The sequence below is a fragment of the Eucalyptus grandis genome, chromosome 6 (genome assembly GCF_016545825.1).
Source record: "Eucalyptus grandis isolate ANBG69807.140 chromosome 6, ASM1654582v1, whole genome shotgun sequence".
Taxonomy (NCBI): domain Eukaryota; kingdom Viridiplantae; phylum Streptophyta; class Magnoliopsida; order Myrtales; family Myrtaceae; genus Eucalyptus; species Eucalyptus grandis.
This window is the reverse complement of record NC_052617.1, coordinates 56,376,739-56,398,433: the sequence shown is the minus strand read 5'-3', so window position 1 is coordinate 56,398,433 and position 21,695 is coordinate 56,376,739. Positions and strand designations below refer to the sequence as shown.

Sequence of the window (21,695 nt, the reverse complement as noted above, 5' to 3'; positions counted from 1 at the left end):
TTTTTGGACAATACCAAGAACATGGCATTATTGGTAAGGCTCAAAGTGCCATCCTTTGTTACATCATCTTTTACATATTAATTGAAAAGTGAGAGAGGAATTTATCTTTAATTGGCATGGGGCCAAAGCTTTTTTCACTTTTGTTTTGTTTTTTGGTCAGGGCAAGGGGCAAGAAACTACTGAGTTATGAAAAAGGAAGAAAAGCTAGAATTCCACCCCATCAGAAAAGAAAAAGGCGCTTTAATGATCCCTGAGTAAAAGAAAGAGGAAAAATAAAAATAAAAAAAGCGGTTCCATGACTTTTGAGTCAAAAAGAAGAAGAAGAAGAAGAAAGCGCGTCAAAAAGTTACCAAGAAAAATCGACACATTCTTATAAATCTCTTCACATTTTCCTTTAGTAACAATCTTGCATCTCATTTCTTCTTGCCTCGCTTTCATATTTACTTGCTTCCTTGAGCTTTGAGTCATGAAACTCATCAGCACGAGTTTTGTAGTGTTTCAATCACCCCATTTTCTTCTTGGTATTGCTCTTGCATTGTGCTTTAACCAAGTCTTGTCCACCACCAATGAAACAGATAGAGTTGCATTGCTCGCATTTAAGGCCAGCATAACCGGAGATCCTTTCGGTGTGCTCAACTCATGGAATAATAGCATTGGGTTTTGTCAGTGGTATGGCATTACATGTAGCCGGAGGCACTGGAGGGTCACGGCCCTAGACTTGTCATCACAAGGACTCTTTGGATCAATCTCTCCTCATATTGGGAATCTCAGCTTCCTAAGGGAAATGTGGCTTATCAACAATAGTCTCCATCATGAAATCCCTCCACAAGTCGGTCAGCTGCGCCGCCTTCGACACTTAAGACTAGATGACAATTCATTGGTTGGCAAGATTCCCAAAAACATATCGGTTTGCTCTAACCTTGTCACCCTCATTCTTCAAGGCAACCGACTAATCGGAGAGATTCCTGGAGAGCTTGGTTCACTATCGAAGCTACGGACGTTCGTTTTGTCCATTAATAATTTGACTGGGAGTGTGCCTTTCTCCATTGGAAACTTATCTTCATTAGAGGCCCTTTATTTAGCCCGCAACAACTTGGGCGGGAGCATTCCCCAAGTTCTAGGCGACCCAACAAACTTGCAACTCTTTACCCTTGGAGGAAACAGATTATCAGGTACAATTCCATCTTCGTTATTCAATCTCTCTTCGCTAACTATGTTTGAAGTTGGAGAAAACCGGATAGTAGGGACTCTTCCTATGGATATGGGGCTCAAACTCCCAGGTCTTGAATATTTGAGCATCTACATGAACCAACTTGAGGGGCCTATTCCCTCGTTGATATCGAATTGCACAAAACTAGAGTTGCTTCAACTTCCATTTAACAAGTTTTCTGGGAATGTACCTTCTTTTGAAATTTTGCATAAGCTTCGTTCACTTCGAATCTTTAGAAATCAGCTTGGAAGTGGAAAACCTGGAGACTTAAGCTTCCTTTGCTCATTGACCAACAGCACCAAATTACGGCATGTGCTTATTTCGGAGAACAAGTTTGGTGGGGTGTTACCAAAATGCATAGGTAATTTATCTACTAGTCTCACGAAACTTGCAATAGATGAGAATCAAATATCCGGTGAGATTCCAGAAGAAATCGGGAATCTTGTTAACCTGGATCTATTGTATATGCATCTCAACGATCTTTCAGGTGGTATACCCTCAAACTTGGGGTATCTACAGAATCTAGTGCAACTGGACTTAAGTGGAAACAACTTGCAAGGGACCATCCCATCTTCTTTTGGAAATCTAACCAAGTTGATTCAACTGATTCTTTACGAGGACAACTTGCAAGGGCAAATTCCTTCCCATCTATCAAATTGTCGGTCTCTTGATCTTCTTGATTTGTCTTATAACAATCTCAGTGGTGCCATACCCCCGCAGCTTATAGGTCTCTCATCATTAGCGATCATTTTGGACTTGTCTCATAATCATTTGACTGGGGTTCTACCCATGGAAGTTGGTAACTTGAGAGTTTTGACTGAGTTGGACATCTCGGACAATTTGTTGGGAGGTGAAATCCCCAATAGTTTAGGTGATTGCACTTCGTTGACAAAATTGAGGATGTGGGGCAACTTCTTCCTTGGGTCCATTCCTCAATCAATCAAATCATTAGGAGGCATTGAAGAGATGGATCTTTCACGCAACAATTTGTCAGGTCAAATTCCAGAATTCTTGGCAATATTTCATTCCTTGAAAGTCCTGAATTTGTCATATAATAAATTTGAAGGCATGCTACCATGTGAAGGAGTCTTTAAGAATGCTACTGGTACTTCCATCATTGGCAACAATGAGCTCTGTGGCGGACTGTCAAAATTTCACCTCCCCAATTGCATCTCTAAAGGCTCCAAGAGAAGAAAGATTAATATGATGATATTGACCGTTTATGTTATTTTTGGATTTCTTGGAACATCTCTTTTTCTTGCTCTTATATGTCTTTTTTGGTTGAGGAAAAAAGCAAATAAACCAATTTCAAGTTCGACAGACGATTCGTTTCCAAACGTATCTTATGGAACACTCTTAAAAGCAACCGATGGATTTTCTTCAATGTGTTTGATTGGTGTTGGAAGCTTTGGTTCTGTATATAGGGGGGTACTCGAGGGTGACGGAACTATTGTTGCCGTGAAGGTGCTTCATTTAGTGTGTCATGGTGCTCTGAAAAGCTTCACAGTTGAGTGTGAGGCATTAAAGAATATCAAACATCGAAATCTTTTGAAGATACTGACAGTTTGCTCGAGTATTGATTATCAAGGAAATGATTTTAAGGCCTTAGTCTATCAATTCATGGACAATGGAAACCTGGAACAGTGGCTACATCGAAACACAACATCATCTCATAGTAATGAGCTTCCGAAAAAGTTGAATTTCATTTGGAGGATAAATATTGCTATTGATGTTGTTTCTGCGCTAGATTATCTTCATCACAGGTGCCACATCCCCATTGTTCATTGTGATTTAAAACCGAGCAATATCCTCTTAGATGCGCAGATGGTCGCACATGTGGGCGACTTTGGATTGGCTAAATTCCTTCTTGGAGCATCCCCTGATATTCCAGCTAATCATACGAGCTCAGTGAGTCTTAGAGGGACAATTGGTTATGCTCCACCAGGTAATCTCTCTACTTTCTATTCTAATGATATGCACTCCACATTCTTTTTTATGATTGGCACTCCTAATTTTATCTTCACTGCGATCTAAATATGTGGTAGAATATGCAATGGGATGCGAGGTCTCAAGAGAAGGAGATGTCTATAGTTACGGTATCCTTTTACTAGAGATGTTCACGGGATTGAGTCCCACTGATGATAGATTCGAGGACAATTTGACTCTCCATCGTTTTGTCACAACAGCTTTGCCTAAACGAGCCTTGGAAATTACAGATCACATTCTACTTCTAGAAAGAGAGAGTCGTTTCAATCCCAATAGTCCTAAGCATTGGCTTTCTAAAAGCAATGACATATTTGAAGAGTGTTTGGTTACGGTATATAATATCGGAGTGGCTTGTTCCAATGAAGTGCCTAGAAGACGGATGAGCATCAGCGGTGTTGCAAATCAGTTGCAAAAGATTAGGGAACAGCTCTTTGCATTGGGTTTTCATGAACATGATGAACTATCGCAGGTGATATGACAATTTCTTAACCTCTCCCTTGTCTTAAATATTTAGTTTTGCTTATGCTAGTGCAAATAGACATTGTAAAATGTGTAGCAGAATAGAAAATCAATCTTGCATTTTCAATATAAGGTAATAGTTGATTGTCATTCCTCATATGTATATGTAATAAGCTAGCATATGTCCGATAGTGCAGGGCCTTAAGTAATATCTGTTAAAATTTGCCTCGAGTTTGAAAATACGGACACAACTCGACCCTAATCGAAGCGTGTGATAGTCAGGCCGTATAAAGAAAAAGTCGGAATTGGACTTTGAAAATGCATTAATTGGAGAGGAGCAGTCGTTTCTGTTAGGAAATAACAGTCGATTATCATTCCTCATCTGCACAGATTATTGCACTAGCATGTAGCCCATGATGCACAGTCTTGAGCATTGCTTTGATATTTTAAAAGATCAGTCTGAAAAAAAGAAAAAATTCTTTTATCAATATGAAGCTCATTAAGACAAATAAAATTGATTACCATCAGCTATTTCAATTGATATCCATGATCATCCTTTTCCAATGAATGAATAGTTGCTCTTAGCAGTTTATTTAACGCAGTGACATTGTCTCCTTTTTTACTGAAAATTTATCTTTTCCCCTTGTAATCCTAGCTTTTGTCCAGGCTTTCTAACTTATTTTAACGCAGTGACGTTGTCTCCTTTTTTACCGGAAATTTATCTTTTCCCCTTGCAATCCTAGCTTTTCTCCAGGCTTTCTAACTTAGAGGAGTGCTTGGTTTCTTTCTACAGCTTCACTAGGAATCACTATGCGTCGCCAAGTTGTGCGAGACAGTTGAAGATGAGTGATGTTGCTGTCGAGCCAAGTATCTCTTTCAGATTCAGCTTCAATAAGCAAATGCTCTGTTTGCGAAGCAAAAATGACAGTCTGGAAACGAATAGAATATATAGCTTTCTGATTCAGCTTCTTTGTATGCAATAAGTCGAGAACAGATTCGAATAGATCTGGACGGTTGCTATAATGGTTTAGCTTAAGTAGTCTTATCCCAATTCTGATCGTGCAATCTGTGCTAGTTGTGTTTCTCCAATGGGGAATGGATCTCCAGAACTGCTAATCCTAAAGTATGCTAATTTCATTACTCTTGTTATGCCAAAATTTTTCCTTCTCTCGTTCATTCATTTCTTTTCACAATAGAACTTGTTCGATTGATACAAAATGCGTTCTGTCTGCTATCAATTCTAGCCAACCAGAAATCACCGGGACGTACCATCATGTCCTCATCAAGGAGAAGACTAATTGGCTTAAGATGAGAACGAACTATAGCCGTTTCATTAGATGATGGACATAATCCCAGGTGTGTGATATCGATGGTGATGCTCTCAGTTTCTGAAGAGAAAACTCATATTCTTCGTCTCCTCACATCCCTCATTCCTTACCCAATCCTTTTGCAAGCTTCCAATGACCAAAACTCCATAAACAAGTAACAACGGCCTCCAAATCGACGACCAAATTGTGAACACATACCAGAATAAAGCTTGGCCGGGCATGGTGACCCTGTCCAAAATTTATCTCAAAAATTCATATGTAGCTTTCAAATGGAGAACAGTAATTCCTTGAAACTGTCAACGGTCCAGAAGAAAATAGTTGTAATCATGTTTATCTTGGGCAGTTTTATTCTCATCTGCATATAAAAGTCGCTCAATGAAGTCAAATCATTCACAAGAAAAATCTACCCGTAGTATGCATCTCGAGCATCGTTGATCAATTGGAGGATAACAGCAAGCCAAAATCAGTAGTGGAAGAAAAGAACGGGGAAGGAATAAGAGATGGAAGCAAATGGGTCTAGTTGCATTACAAGGAGAAGCGATTTGACCTATTTTATAAACTTGGTATTACAGCCGTCGCTAGCTTTACTTGTTCATTGGGGTGCTGCCACTTCCAACACGCTGCCTGCATGCTTTAATCAAAAGCCGTCTTGATCGGTGGAGACTTTTCTTGACAATTGAGGGACCGCTTGGGTCAAATATGTTCCTGAAAATCAAAGGGCATGTCCACATTGCTTAATTAATTGTGTAAATGCTTTTCAGACTAGACATCTTAAATGATTTCAGGTGAAACACATGTCCGCCTCCGGTGGCCAGCCGGCGGCGGCCGGTGGGCTGTGGGCGGCAATCATGCGGCGGTGGATGGCGGCGACGGTCGGCGGTCGGCAATCGTGCGACACCAGGCGACGGTTGTGTTGCGGCGGGCGATGGTTCATGAGCAAGAAGAAAAAAATGAATAAATACAAAAATTTATAAATCGTACCGAATGCATTTCTATTATTTTTCTATTTCAACAATAGAAATTTTGAATAGTTATCAAGCACATTATTTTACTCAGAAATTATTCCCAGAGTAAAAATAGAAAAGAACTATATTTGAAAAGAAATTATTTCCCGGAATAGAAGTATTACCATGCGCACCCTAAATTGCACTCCTCTTGGAATATCTTTCTTTAGCTTTTTCTTCGATTGGTCAAAGGAGAAGCAACTCAGCAACTACATTGAAATTAATGGTCTTCCCATATAATTATTATAATCATACACTCGAAAAAGTCTTGCTTAAATGATATGTGTGAAACTTATATTATCACGTCTAAAGATATTATGGAAACTTTTATTTTCCATCTTATTGACCGCTATTAATTTGCCGTTTTCTCGTAGAAACTTAACATTTAGTCCCCATTTTCTTTCTTTTTAATTTGAAGTGGACATAGGTTTGAGTTAATTTGAAAACGTTTTCAGTTGTGATTCCACCTAAAAAAACGTGAAGACCCATTTTTTGTTTCCCATTTTTCTAATAAATATTTGGTTTGTGGAAAAAAATTCAACGAGAATTGAGATATTGGAAATCATATTTATATTTTAGGCTAAGAAAGAATGACAATAATAAATATTTACATTATGAGAGATTTAATGAAAGCTTGCTTTTCTTATTTTCATTCAAATATTGTTTCCAATCATCTACTTTTCCCATTGTTGTTTTCTTTTACTTACACGGCAATGAAAGGGAAAATTTTTACGAACCTTAAGAACTAAAAATATTTATACTTGATGTTGGTTTCTATACAATAGATTTTCATTAGGATGAACATTTATTAAAACTATAGAACAATAGATCTACATCTCATTGTCTTGTGCAAGTAGCATTTATGGGCATTTTTCCCATGCCGTCGGCTAATTCACAAAAAAGTTATCGAGCTCAATCAAATGAGACCGTTGATCTAGTAATAATGATTATCGATAAATGTGTAGCAATCATTTTCAGTTGTTCAACCTCTCGTAATGTGCTCAGTAATTTTGCAGTGGTTTTTGCCCATAGCATGGTAGAAAAGCCTGAGGGGCTACAGGGGCTGATTTTTTTTTTTTTTTTCGGGAACTCGATGCAAATTTCGACATACTTAAAATCTATGATTTATTATGATGAGTATCTTTCATCTCTCTCCTTGTATATTAAGTACAATATTTTATCTGGTTCAAGTGAGAGATAGCATAATAATACCTCATAAACTAATGTCAATTCCCCAAGGAAAATAAATTATCCGGACCACATACACTGTTGCTCCTCATAAGTTAATTGACATGCGAATCATCCGTGAAGCCTACGTCCAAATGTTACCAGTCCATGCTGACAAGTTATATCCATCCTGAAAACTAGAAGTCTCTTTCGTTTGAATTTAGAATCCAACTTTTCTAATTTCTCCTTTTTCACATTAACTTTACAGACTCGGAAAGTTAGAAAGGAGACCTTAGTCCGTGCCACACTTTCGTTTTTCCTTTTAAAATAGTATACGTCCCAAAGTAGTCCACAAGCTATTAAATTCATAATTTAAAATTAAATGGTTATTTTGTATCAAGAAAAAAAACCTACCAAAATAGATGACAAGTATCGCCATACTTTTCCAAACTTCTATTGGAAATGACGGACTTTTTGTAATTGGGTGTTTAACAAGAATATTGTTAACGAGATAATTAAAAAAAATTCATAAATTTATTGTACATGTATTATTTCAGTCCTAAACCTTTCAATTTTATCAATTGAGTTCTAAACATTTTTCATGATTTGTCAATGTTTGGTTTCTACAACTTAACTAGGAATTGCTCTCCTATGTAAATTTGATGTATGAAATAATTAGATATGGGTAAGAAAGCAAAGTTAAGTCAGTTACAAGCTTCTTATACGAGCAATGTTCCACTATTTAGGGACACAGATATGGTAATCTGGAATAAGAAGGTACTGTTTTTGGATTCAGCTTTCTCGTGTAGAATCTATGGAAGGTTAATTTCCATGCCAGGGGTTGTCCAACAACGGTTTAGTAGAATTAGCCTTACTCAATTCTGGTGATGTAATCGTGTGTGACTAATTTCACGATTAAGAATTGTCCCAAAACTTGTAAACATTTCGCATTCTTTACTTCCACACCGCCAAGGATGAAAACCACTTTTCTACTTATGGAGAGTAGTAACTCCAAGCAATTGTCGATAGTCCACAAGAAAGATACTTGTAATAATGTTTATCTTGTACAGTTTCATTCTCATTTGCATTTAAAAGTCATTCATGAAGTCAAATTATTCACAAGAAAATATGCCCGCAAAATGCATCTCGAGCATTGTTATTCAATAAATACTTGGAGGATAATAGCAAGCCAAAATCAGTGGTGGCAGAAAAGAACGGGGAAGGAATTAGAGATGGAAGCAAATGGATCCTAGTTGCATTACAAGAAGAAGCGATTTGACCTACTTTGTAATCTTGGTATTCCAGCCACTCCTAGCTTTACTTGTTCATCGGGGTGCTGCCGCTTCCAACACGCTACATGCATACTTTAATCCAAAGCCGTCTTGATCGGCAGAGACTTTCCTGGACAATTCAAGGACCGCTTGGGTCAAATATGTTTTTTTTGAAAATCAAAGTACGTGTCTACATTGCTTAATTAACTATGGAAATGCTTTTCAGACTAGACATCTTAAAGGATTCCAGGTGAAACACATGTAAATCAACAGCACGAGCCCAGTGTGTGTCTTTTGGAATCTCTTTATTTAGTCTTTTCTTTGATTGGTCAAAGGAAGAGCAAATCAGCACCTACCTTGAAATTAGGGGTCTTCCCATATAATTATTATAATCACATACTCGAAAAAGTCATGTGTAAATAATATGTGTTATTCCCTATGGACATTAGTTGATAATCGCATCTTAAAAAATTATGATAAGACACATGTATAAATTATATTATAAAAACTTTTATTTTCCATCTTTTTAGGGCTGTTTTCCTGGTGAAAACTTTAATGTTTAGTCCTTGTCTTCTTTCTTTTTAATTTTATATTGGTAGGTTTGAGTAAATTTTGAAAAAAAAAAATTAGTTGTGATTCTCAAAGAAAAAGAAAAAAAAGAAAAAAAGAGAGTGAAGACCTAATTTTTTCCATTTTTTAATATATATTTGGTTTGTGGAAAAAATGAGAATGGAGATATTGAAAATCATTTTTTCATTTTAGGCTAAGAAAGAATGAAAATGAAAATATCATTTCCAATCATCTACTTTCCCATCAATGTTTTCTTTTTCTTACACGACAATGAGGGTTAAAATTTTTAAGACCTCATGGACTAAATATATCTATACTTGATGTTGGTTTCTATTTACAGATTTTCGTTAGGATGGACATTTATTAGTTATAGAACAATAGATCTACATCTAAATGTCTTGTGCAAGTAAATATTTATGGGCATTTTTGCCATGTCAAGGGCTAATTCATAATAAAATTATCGGGTACAATCAAACGCGACTATTGATCCAATAGCTTATAATGTTTGTCAATCAATGTCTTACAATCACCATTAGTTGTTCAACCTCTTTTAATGAGTTTGATATTTTTGCCGCAGTTTTTTCCCACGGCATTGTAGAAAGGCTCAAGGGTCAATTGTGGCCGATTTTCCCAAGGAACTTGTGATGCAAATTTCACAAGATATGAACAATATAATCTATGATGACGCATAACTATCATATCTCTCCTTGTATATTAAGAACGACATTTTATCTAGTTCGAGAGAAATGGAGAAATTATACTTCATAAACTAATGTCAATTCCCCAAGGAAATAAATTTATCTGGATCTCATACACAGTTTTGTTTCTATTCCTTGGAACAAAAATTTCTGTTCTTTTGTTCCGGGGAATAAAAAAAGAACAGAAACACGTTTGGTAAAACTTTTGTTTCTAGGAATAGATTTGGAACAGAAATAAGAAGTAAAAAAAAGTTGTTTCTTGTTCCCGGGAACAATTCCGAGAAACACTTCTTTTTTCTTCTCATTTTTTCTTTCCTTCTTCCTCCTTTGGCCAGTTGCAGGCCTCGACCATGGCTGATGACCGACCGTTGAGGGCCGGCGACCTTGCCGGAGCGTCGCCAGCCCTCAGCGAGGCCGAGCTCGCCCAGCCATTGGTGAGGCTCAGCCTCGCTAGGTCTGCGTCGCCCAGCGGTGGCCCGGCGAGGCCGAGCCTCGCCGGTGGCCAGGTGAGGTCACAGGCAAGGCTTGACCTCGCCCAGGCAATGCGAGGTCAACCTCGCCTTGGCTTGGCGAGGTCGAGCCTCGAGCCCGCCCTGGTGAGGCTCGGCCTCACCTTGGCTAAGCGAGCTCGAGCTTGCCCAGATTTGGCGAGGCTGAGCTCGCCCAGCCACCTTGCCAAGTTGGCGTCGCCTAGCGATGGCCGGCCGAGACCGAGCCTCGCGGGTGGTGGGCGAGCTCGAGCTCACTTAGCCGACACCGAGGCGAGGCCGACCTCGCACCAAGGCGAGGTCGAGCCGAGGTCGAGCCTTGCCGGTGACCTAGCCTGGCCACCAAGGCCACCGGCGAGGCGAGCTTGGCCTCGCCAGGGGCCGGCGACGCTCCAGCGAGGTCGCCAGCCCTTGACGGCCAGTCACTAGCCATGGCCAAGGCCAGTGACCGACCAAAGGAAGAAGAAGGAAAGAAAAAGAGGAAGAAAAAGGAGAAGAAAAAGAAGTGTTTCTCGGAAGTGTTGCTCGAGCTCGCCCAGCCACGACGAGGTTGCCGGCCCTCATTGGACGGCCATGGCCAAGGCGGCGACCGGCCAAAAGGAAGAAAAAGGAAAAAAAATAAAAAAAAGAAAAAAAGGAAAAATATAATAAAAAGATTGAAAAATTAAAAGAAACAAAAAAATTATGCAAGTTTACCAAACGCATTTCTATTATTGGAGTAGAAATTGTTATACTCAGAAATTGTTCCCTGGAACAGAAATAAAAAAAAACTTATTTCTGTTTAAAAATTGTTTACCGGAACAGAAACGTTACCAAACACGCCCTTAAAATCACGCAAATCCATCATGAATCCTGCATCCAAATGACTCCATTCTCTTGAAAAAAAAAAAAAAAACTCCATTCTGACTAGTGACGACCACGCCAAAAACTAAAAGTCTCTTCTGTTTGTATTTAAAGTCCAACTTTTCTGTAATTTCTGCGGTTCACATTTGACTTTAAAGACTTGGAAAGTAGACCTTGGCGTGTGGCATCCGTCTCAAAGTAACCCACAAGCTATTAAATTCGTAATTTAAGATTTAATGATTATTTCATGACGAAAAAAAAAAAAACCGACGAAAACAAGTGACAAGTATCGCTGTACCTTTCCAAACTTATATAGGAAATGCTAGACTTCGTGTTTAACAAGTATCTTGTTAATTAAATGCTTATCAAAATAGGTATACGGTGTGCGATAAACATCTTCCTAATGGCATGTATATATAACTCTATAATTTTTTTATTTTCTTTTTGATGGTTTCGTAATAGTAAGATGATGCTTTCTGATCAATTTTATCAATTGCAGCGGCTGTACATTTGCTTTAACAACACATTGTTAGTGTCTCTCTCTTTCTGACTATGATTGCAAATTGCAATTACCCGTGCAGATTATACAACTTGACGCTTAAATACAGGAACGTCACGTAGCCATTTGAAGAAACCATTGTAATCTTTTCTCTGCCTTTTTATGATCCTTCTTAGTAAATAACTTATAGAGAAGTTTTGTGACATCCCGATTTTCCAATTCTGGTTTCAATTAAATAAGTCGGGCATTTCATCTTCGCGTCTATAGCTTTCTTCTCTGAGTTGGCCACTCACGAGATAACTAGTCTATCAGGTGAAGCCGTTAAGGAATCTAAACGCAATAGACTTGAGAATTCGACCAGGAACCGACTGCTCGACCGTACTAATCTGCAAGGGTCATTACGGCACAGACCGATTATAGACCGGAGATAGGTCGATTCAACAGAACCATGTAATTCAGTGTGGGTGATTCCACCTAATTGCATAATTCTTGTTGATCGGCACTAGATCGATTTCTCTGTCGTTTTGGTATCCTGTGTCCGTATTTGAAACCTTGAGATTTCTATGACAACCAAGAGTCGTCAATGTGTCGAAGATGTACTTTGTGGCTTAAGAATAATCAACCACAGGTCAATTGCACAGAAAATTCCTAAAAGCTACCCGGTAGATTAGGACGCGCTAAAGTCGCGCCCATTGAATTTAACCGTGAAATTGAACCCGATTACAGAAATTGGAAGTTCTGTCAAGTCACAATTCATTTTAGGAATGTCGACTCATCTCCGAAGATTTTTCTACAAACCGAGATTTTTGGCGGAAAAGCAAAGTAATGCCGTTTTGTTCGGGATTGTCGAGGGCCGTTTTTAATCGAATCTTTGGGATGCAAGTTGGATCATTTGATGGGGAAATGTCATGAGAAGGCCGAGGACACATGGGTTAATTTAATTGAGCTTCAATTGGATGGAATTAATTGCGAATTGATGGAATTAAGTGTACAAGATTTTATGCCACGGCGGAAAATGAAATTGAACCCATTGGAATGAGGTTGTGGGAGATAGTGGAAGGTGACATCATCCATGAGGTCATGGTGGGGCCAAAGAGAGAAAGAGAAAGAGAAAGAGAAAGAGAAAAAGAGAGAGAGAGAGAGAGAGAGAGAGAGAGAGAGAGAACCGGACCCCCCTTTTCTCCTTCTCTCCCATCGTTGCTTCTCTCTCCCCCATCTCTTCTGGTCGTGCGAGGAACCCAGCAAACCGAAGAAGACCTCAGCAGCTGCAGAAGATCAGCTGAAGCCGTCGCAGCCTCCGCGCGCCACCACGACGCCACCGTCGCTGCTCCGCCTTCGCCGCTCGCCCTCCGCCTTCTGTTCTTCCTCCTGCATCGTCGAAGCTCTTTCTCCCCCATCTCCTTGTTGCTCGAAGGACCCAGCAGCGAACCAGAGAAGCCCCGTCCATCGCCGTCCGCCGTCCTGTCCCCGGAGTGGCCGAAGTCGCCGTCGCGCGCAGCAGCAAGCCCGCTCGTGCAAGCTGCTCCAGCCGCGTGGTCTTGGATGTCCGCGCGTCCGAGCTGCTTCTGTCCGTCTTCGTTGAAGCTAGCAGGAGCTCCATCGTCGTCGTCAGCCAGCCTCCGTCGCCCCTGCTTGCCGGAGCCTCCCGTCCAGCCTCCCCTTCGCCGTCGCAAGTAGACGAAGCCAGCAGCCGTGCGCCTGCTCGTCCCTGCTGTTCCGTGAGTCCAGCAGCCATTCCAGATCTGGGGAAGCTCAGCCGGAGCCGTCCAGCTCAACTCCGGCCACCGTGAAGCCCCGCCTAGGTCCGGTTTGGTCTCCTCCGTCCATCTTGGCCCTTGTGCGCCTCAACCGGTGCCGGATCCGCCCTCAACCAGCAATGGACAGAAGCTGGAAAAATGGGTATGGCAGCGGCTATTTGGCCCGTTTTGGCCGGCTTCCCGACCCCGAAAGCTAGGCCCGCCTTGGAGACTATCGATCCTCGCATCGTCCTTGTCGTTTTGAACCGTTCGGCTCGTTAATCGGGTGAGTTTATCCTCTAATTCTTGCTTAGTGAGTTAATGATGCTTAAGGGGTGTTTAGATTAGTCTAATTAGGTTTATGTGATTAAATTAGATTATTTTAATGTAAATTCGATTAGTTGTATGATTAGTTTAATGGGTGTTTAATTAGGGCTAATTGTATGATTAAATTAGTGTAATCTTGTTTAAGCCCTAATTAATTATTTCGAATTTATAAATATTATTTTATTAAATTATATTATTATAATATAATATTTAATTATTTAATTTTCGGAATTAAATTTAATTATTTAATAATTTCGAAAATTATCCGGGATGGATGGTCGTTAAAATTTCGCGTCGATCACGGCGGTGTGGTCGGTTTGTGTTAATTGTATGTTTAAATTGAGAAATTGAGTGATTGATGATTATGGTTAATTATTCCAAAAATGTGGAATTGAGTGATATTGATGAAGTTGTGGTATTTAACTTGAAAATACCCGGTGTTGGCTTTTAGCACCGTAATTGATTTGTATGACCAGTTTGAATCGATTGGATTGATTGATTGATTGAATTGAGATATGAGTTGGTTTATTATTGAATTATCAGCTTTGGCGAGCAATTGGTTTATATATGTATAAGCTTGTGTGAGCATCATTGTCGGCTTGTGTGAGCCTTTGTATGTCAGCTTCTGAGAGCAATGATCATTTATCAGCTTGTGAGAGCAATGATCGTTTATCAGCTTGTGAGAGCAACGATCCATATATCAGCTTGTGCGAGCTATCATCTATGCATATATCAGCTTGTGCGAGCTATCATCTATGCATATATCAGCTTGTGCGAGCTACCATCTATATCAGCTTGTGAGAGCATTGCATCCATTTCAGCTTGTGCGAGCCGTAATTGTATTGATGGATGAATAGATGGTATGGTTTAATAGATGATATGAATTGATAGATGTGTGGATCGTATGATATCAATTGGATTGACTGAATTGATAGACCGATGGGTATGTCGGTAGTTTCAGCTTGTGCGAGCATTGTTTGAATATGAATTGTACTGACGTGCAGGAAAGGGACTGAGGCGAGGTAAGTCCTCTATTCTATTTGTGTGGCTAGAGCGCCCTGAGGCGTATTTTCTCCCTAATTGAGTTTTAGAGGGTAGGACTCGCTGAGACGTAGTCTCATCCCGGTTGTGGGATAATATTTTAGGTCCCTAGATGACGGTCGTGGAGGACCGGAAGTCCTGGAGTTCGGAAGGTGGAGGCTGAAGAATCAGCGAACGTGTCTGACAAGTTGGTCATAGGACAGTTCCCTAGTTGTTGAGCCTATCTATTTTGTAGTCAATCCAATGTTGTATATAAACCTATGTGTTTATAGAAAGCTTGTTTGGTTGTGATTGATTGCCTGCTTTTCTATCCCTAGTTAAATGTTGTCAGGGGATTTGTTTCGCTTCCGCATGCATAATAAAAATTGAATGGGTCGGCGACGTGTCCTGGGAAGTCGCATTTGTATCGACCAGAGTGGGATGTTCGCGCGCTCGGAGGATCGGGGCGTGACAAGTTTGCCCATTTATGTTGACGTTATAACAAGTTTTACTGTTTTCCATATCAAATGCAGGAAGGAGGCTTGCGATGACAACTGTTGCAATGAAATTACATAAATCAATTTCTTGAAATTCTATTTGACAGTATTCGACTGCCGATAATAAGGTTCTTACAAAGTTCTAAGTTGCTAAGCTGTTTAAAATGATGACATTTTTATTAAAAGAATTCCTTTGCAAGGCCCTTAGGTAGAATAAGAGTATAATAAACTTTTTTAATATATTATCTTTATATCTGTATTTTGTAAAGGACTGAATTTTTACTGCTTACTCATCCATGGATTATGATGAAAGTGAAGATTAAGGAAGAGGTATGTATTTTCTGTCCATAAATTCTTTTTTTTCCCTGAATGTAATGGGGATTTGCTCATTTCAGCAAGTAAAAAAGGAAAATGACAATTCAGGATTACACATTTTACAATGCCATAATTATGTAGTTTTCTAACGACTCATATGGACTTTTTCACACGCTACCTGTCTGTCTTGACCAAATTAATGATGAATGACGTCCAGTGAGGAGCAATGTGGAAAGAACAAGTTGATGTTGAGGGTGCTTCTGGGTGGCTCCTGGTCGTCTCATGCTTCTTTGGAATATGAGTGGTTCTGTTTGCTGTGTGCGAAGTACTTTAGATAGTAGTGGACATCATACCGTAGATTAACCAAAAGGAACTACTTTTAATGGAAGGATTTTGCCACTGGTTTGTCCATGGAGCACAGAGATTCATCAGCATAACACCATCTCATCATGCAAGGTTAATTTTTTAGGTAATATCTTTGGGATGTGTCGAAGCGGTGATCTTTTGAGTCTCCATTTTATGTCATAAACCAGCAGTCTCCATTTTAATCCCAACCACTCAGGATTCTCACATCTCCACCCTTAACACGGGGCATAATCTCGCTAAGATTCCATGAACCCCGTGCAATCTTCACTATCAAAATTTGTGGGACTCGCGGATCCATAATTTATGCATTATTGATAGATTTTTGGACAATACCAAGAACATGGCATTATTGGTTAGGCTCAAAGTGCCATCCTTTGTTACATCATCTTCTAGATATTAATTAAAAAGTGAGCGAGGAATTTCTCTTTAATTTGCATGGGGCCAGAGTTTTTTTTTCTCTTTTGTTTTGTTTTTTGGTCAGGGCAAGGGGCAAGAAACAACTGAGTTATAAAAAAAGAACAGCTAGAATTCCACCCCTTCGAAAAGGGAAAAGGCTCTTTAATGATCCCTGAGAAAAAGAAAGAGGAAAAGCAAAAAAGCGGTTCCATGACTTCTAAGTCAAAAAGAAAAAAAAGAAGAAAAAAGCCCGTCAAAAAGCTGTCTAGAAAAATCAACACATTCTTATAAATCTCTTCACAGTTTCCATTAGTACCAATCCTGCATCTCATTTCTTCTTGCCTTGCTTTTATATTTACTTGCTTCCTTGAGCTTTGAGTCATGAAACTCATAAGCACGAGTTCTATAGAGTTTCAATCACACCATTTGCTTCTTGGTATCGCTCTTGCATTGTGCCTTAACCAAGTCTCGTCCACCACCAATGAAACAAACAGAGTCGCATTGCTTGCATTTAAGGCCAGCATAACCACAGATCCTTTCAATGTGCTCAACTCATGGAATAATAGCATTGGATTTTGCCAGTGGTATGGCGTTACATGTGGCCGAAGGCACCGGAGGGTCAGGGTCCTAAACTTGTCATCACAAGGATTCTCCGGATCAATCTCTCCTCATATTGGGAATCTTAGCTTCCTAAGGTTAATGTTGCTTTCCAACAATTGTCTCGATCATGAAATCCCCCCACAAGTTGGCCAGCTAAACCGCCTTCGTTATTTAGACCTAGGCAACAATTCACTGGTTGGCGAAATTCCCAAAAACATATCGGTTTGTTCCAACCTTGTCATCCTCATTCTTCGAGAAAACCGACTAACCGGAGAGATTCCTAGAGACCTCGGTTCACTATCAAAGCTACGAGCGTTCTCTTTGGCCTATAATAATTTGATTGGGAGTGTGCCTTCCTCCATTGGAAACTTATCTTCATTAGTGTTCTATTTTTTAGGCTTCAACAACTTGGGCGGGAGCATTCCACAAAATCTAGGCCACATGACAAAATTGCGATTCATTTCCCTTTCAAGAAACAGATTGTCATGTACAATTCCATCTTCGTTACTCAATCTCTCTTCGCTAGCTATTTTTGTTGCTGGAGACAACCGGATACTAGGTACTCTTCCTGCGGACATAGGCCTCAAACTCCTAGTTCTTGAACGTTTGGACATCTACATGAACCAACTTGAGGGGCTGATTCCCCCGTCGATATCGAATTCCACAAAACTATGGGGGCTTCAACTTGCATCTAACAAATTTTTTGGGAAAGTACCTTCTTTTGAAACTATGCATGAGCTTTTTTCGATTATAATCTTTGATAATCACCTTGGAAGTGGAAAATCGGAGACTTAAGCCTCCTTTGCTCGTTGACCAACAACACCAAATTATAGCAAGTGGTTATTTCAACGAACAAGTTTGGTGGGGTGTTACCAAAATGCATAGGTAATTTATCTACTACTCACGAAACTTTCAATAGAAGAGAATCAAATATCCGGTGAGACTCTAGAAGTAATCGGGAATCTTGTCAACCTAGATGTATTGTCTATGCATCTCAACCATCTTTCAGGTAGTATACCCTCAAATTTGGGGAATCTACAAAATCTAGCAAAACTAATCATCAGTAGTAATAACTATTCCTCCCTTTCCTCTCCCTTCCCCCCTGTGAATTCCTCCCCTCCCTTTCCCATGCCCCCTTGCCCTCCTAACGAGCGTGATGCCTTGCTGCATTTTAACAACTCCTTCATGCTTGATAGCATGACATCGGACTCTTGTTACCAATCTTATCCAAAGACAAACTCATGGAATAAGGACATAAATTGCTGCTCGTGGGATGGTGTCGATTATGACAATGTTACTGATGACGTTGTTAGTCTCGATCTTGCTTGTAGTTGGCTTCGTGGCGCTCTCTACTCTAATAGCTCCCTCCTTCTCCTTCGCCATCTTTGGATGCTCAACTTTTCTAGTAATGACCTTGCTCGCTCCCACATTTTGCTCAATCTGAGTGCAATTCCAAAAACGACTTATCGGAATCTCTCTCATTCATTTTTTTCTCTTCAATGGTTGAAGTTGACTTCTTGCAACTTGACCGTGTTTCCCTATTTTTCGTATTCGTTAAAAAGATTAATGGTCTTAGACCTCTCTAGGAGTAGGATTGGTGGGGAGATCCCAAAGTGGCTTTGGAAAATAAGTCATGATACATTGGGCTCCTTGGATCTTTCTCATATCTTTCTAGAGGGAGGTATACAACAGATGCATTGGAAGAGTCTGTCACATATGGGCCTTCAAAACAACTCATTCCAACAACCACTCTTGATCCCTCCACCTTCTATACTTGACTTTGATGCCTCAAACAATGGTTTCACTAGTGAGATCCCTCGTTTGATTTGCCAGTTGAGTTCACTCCGGTCTCTAAAATTGTCTAACAATAATCTCTCCTTAGGGAATATACTGGCATGTTTTGTTAATATAACTCAACTAAGATGGCTAAATTTAGGAAGCAATAAATTACAAGGGCCATTACTGTGCTCTCTAGTCAAATGCGTGAACTTAGAAACACTACTTCCCGGTCACAATGAGTTTAGTGATATACCCTCAAGATGGCTAGAAGCACCGCATCTAGAGCACCTTGATTTGCAATCCAACAAATTTCATGATAAGATTAGCCTCACTGCTTTTAGACTCTCCTTGCTTGTTCTTGAATCTTATTCATTTTGATAAAATTTTTGTAGGACGGTGGCCCACAGAGGTATTCTCAAACACTACATTGACTTTGATAGATTTGTCCAACAACATGTTTGGAGGCCAAATCCCACTTCCGTCACCTGTCACATTATATTATTTCATTGCAAGTAACAATATAACTGGAAAGATTCCTAGTTTGATGTGCAATGCCACCCAGCTCGAGCTCATCGTCTTGTCCAACAACGGCTTAACAAATAGCTTGCCTCGATGCATAACAAATTTTAGCACCAACCTGTCAATTTTGGATATGCAAATGAATCACCTTGATGGCACAATTCCTCAATCATTTTCTTTCGAAAATAACTTGACGACTATTAACTTGAGCGAAAATTGGTTTGAAGGCACGTTGCCCAGATCCCTTGTCAATTGTACAAATCTGGAAATTCTAGATCTCCGTAGCAATCAGATAGAGGATACATTCCCGAGATGGTTGGGAAAACTTCCAGAATTGAAAGTTCTCACTTTGCAGTCTAACAATTTTAAGGGTCTTTTAAACATTTCAAAGGGAGATCTCATCTTTCCTAAATTACGCATTTTGGATCTCTCCAACAACAACTTTGGTGGTCCATTACCAACCGACTTGATAGTGAACCTTAAAGGCATGAAGAGTACAATAGTTGGGCAAGGCGAACCATTGTATATGCCCGCACATGTGGGATATGAAAATACCGTGACCGTGATGTTCAAAGGGAAAGAGACAAAACTAGTGAAGATCTTGACCATTTTCACAACCATTGACTTGTCACACAACTCTTTCCAAGGAAAGATTCCTAAAGCTTTTGGCCATCTTCACTCTCTCATAGGGCTCAACCTTTCGCATAACCACCTTATTGGTTCCATCCCTTTGACTTTAGGAAACTTGACCGATCTTGAATGGCTTGATTTATCTTCGAACATGCTTAGTGGGGGGATTCCTAGAGTACTAGGAGATTTGGCATTTCTAGGTTACTTAAACTTCTCAAAAAACCAACTCACCGGGCGAATTCCTCAAGACAAGCATTTGAGCACATTTTCAAGCGAATTTTTTAGTGGGAATCCAGGCTTATGTGGAACTCCATTGCCAAAAGCATGCCATGGCGAGACTCAACCTCCTCTACCGTCGTCCTTGTCAACTCTTGATGGCGAAGGACATGAGAGTTGGTTCAAACGGAAAGTAGTGTGGATGGGTTATGCATCTGGAATTGTCGTTGGGATTTCTGCAGCATACATTGCAATTGAAATGGGATGGCCCAAGTGGCTTGCACGAGGCGTGAGAATGTTGGAGAGAAGTGCAACTCAGTGGATGGAGAAGCCAAAGCAGAGGACCATCAAGTTTCATGGACAGTGAAATTGTTGAGGTGTTGTTTCTTTAAACTATGTAACATAGGCTTAGTGAGTAAAGATGTCACTTAATCAGCATCAAATCTCATTTCCCCTATGAAGGCTTGTTTCTGATGTCTTCTGCTTTCGTATCTTGGAGTAATGGTGTATGAGATGAATTGAAAAGATGAACAATGAAATTTGTCAAGCACACAGCTTTAAAAGAAAAAAAAAGAGCCAAATAGGAAAATGAAGCGAGAGCCATTATTTGCTACAGATATCTCTTTCGCCCTTTGGAACAACGTCGCGTCCTCACCGTTGTCTGTTCCAGCCGGTGTGGTCCCTTCGGCACTCCGCGACGTCCCTCACCGGCCGCGCGGGCTCAGATTCCCCAACCATCCGCCGCCGTACGATCCCCCGTGAAGATGACGGCAGCGACTCCGACTCCGACTCCGACACCCAGAAGAGCCTCAACCAGAGGAAGTGCGAGGCTCGGCCGCGACGTCCCCTGGGGCATTGAACTCGCTTCCTTTTCCCATCCCCAGATCCAAGCGCTGGGGAAAAAAAATGCGTCTTGGAGGCGGCGCGATTTTGAGCTTTCACGGGCTTCGTGGATATAATGATGTTCAATAACGTAGCACTGTAGATTCATTATCCTTTCTTTAAAAGGGGAATTGCAGAATGGCTTCTCTGGAGTCAAGCGGCGTTGGACGCTCAGATGCTTGCGAAGGTGATGCTTCTGCAATGCGTGGCTGTTTCTCTTGATGCTTTTGGTCTGAGTTGTCACTTGTTCCTGCCGTTGAGATGTTTGTTGATTTGCCGCAGAGACTGGGACCGGATGTCCGAGAAGGAAAGCGGAGGCAGTTCAATTTCATTGGTACCATCACATTTTTATTCATGTTTTTGCGAGTGTGTACTTGTGTGTTTGTGAGAATCTTTTCACCTTTCTCGCGGCTTCACCTGGTATCTTCTTTGCTTCGTTTGGCTATTGCACGATGAGTTCTTTCTGGGCAAAATAATTCTTGGAGTAAGCAGCTCTTTCCCAACTGCCGCTTTTTTCCCACTTAGATTAAGTTTGAGTGTGTTCGCTTGTACTTTTAAAATGCTTGGATGGTACTTGCAGTATAGTTCCTCGAGCATATTTGATGAATGATCAGTAACTGCTAATTATGTGCTCGGGAAAGTTGTAGATGAAAGCTCAAGCCGTGTGAAAAATCTGGAATTTTGCTTGCTCTAACGATTTTTTTTTTCATTTCCAGATGGAACATAAATGTCTTTGTTTTTCTTTCTTTTTGCTAAAGCAGTTTTATTGAGTTGTATTCTACAAAATACGCACGAGAGGTGTCATTGATTCGTTGTGCAATGTAACTTCCTTAATGAATCACATTTGTTAGGGAAGTTGCTGCGAGAAGTGGAACCTGAGTTAATGGAT

At 40.3% G+C, this 21,695-nt stretch overlaps 2 protein-coding genes across 2 annotated transcripts; both read left to right on the top strand.

Annotated features, from left to right (window-relative positions):
- Nucleotides 1–466: 466 nt before the first annotated feature.
- LOC120294571 (probable LRR receptor-like serine/threonine-protein kinase At3g47570) lies at nt 467–3,674 on the top strand. Its single transcript, XM_039314727.1, has 2 exons — nt 467–3,155; nt 3,256–3,674. Exons 1-2 carry the CDS (start codon nt 467–469, stop codon nt 3,672–3,674), a joined length of 3,108 nt encoding a protein of 1,035 aa, XP_039170661.1.
- A 15,429-nt stretch (nt 3,675–19,103) lies between these two features.
- LOC120294570 (receptor-like protein 33) lies at nt 19,104–20,291 on the top strand. The gene has a single exon (XM_039314726.1). The coding sequence runs from the start codon at nt 19,104–19,106 to the stop codon at nt 20,289–20,291; it is 1,188 nt and encodes a 395-aa protein (XP_039170660.1).
- The last annotated feature ends 1,404 nt before the right edge of the window (nt 20,292–21,695 follow it).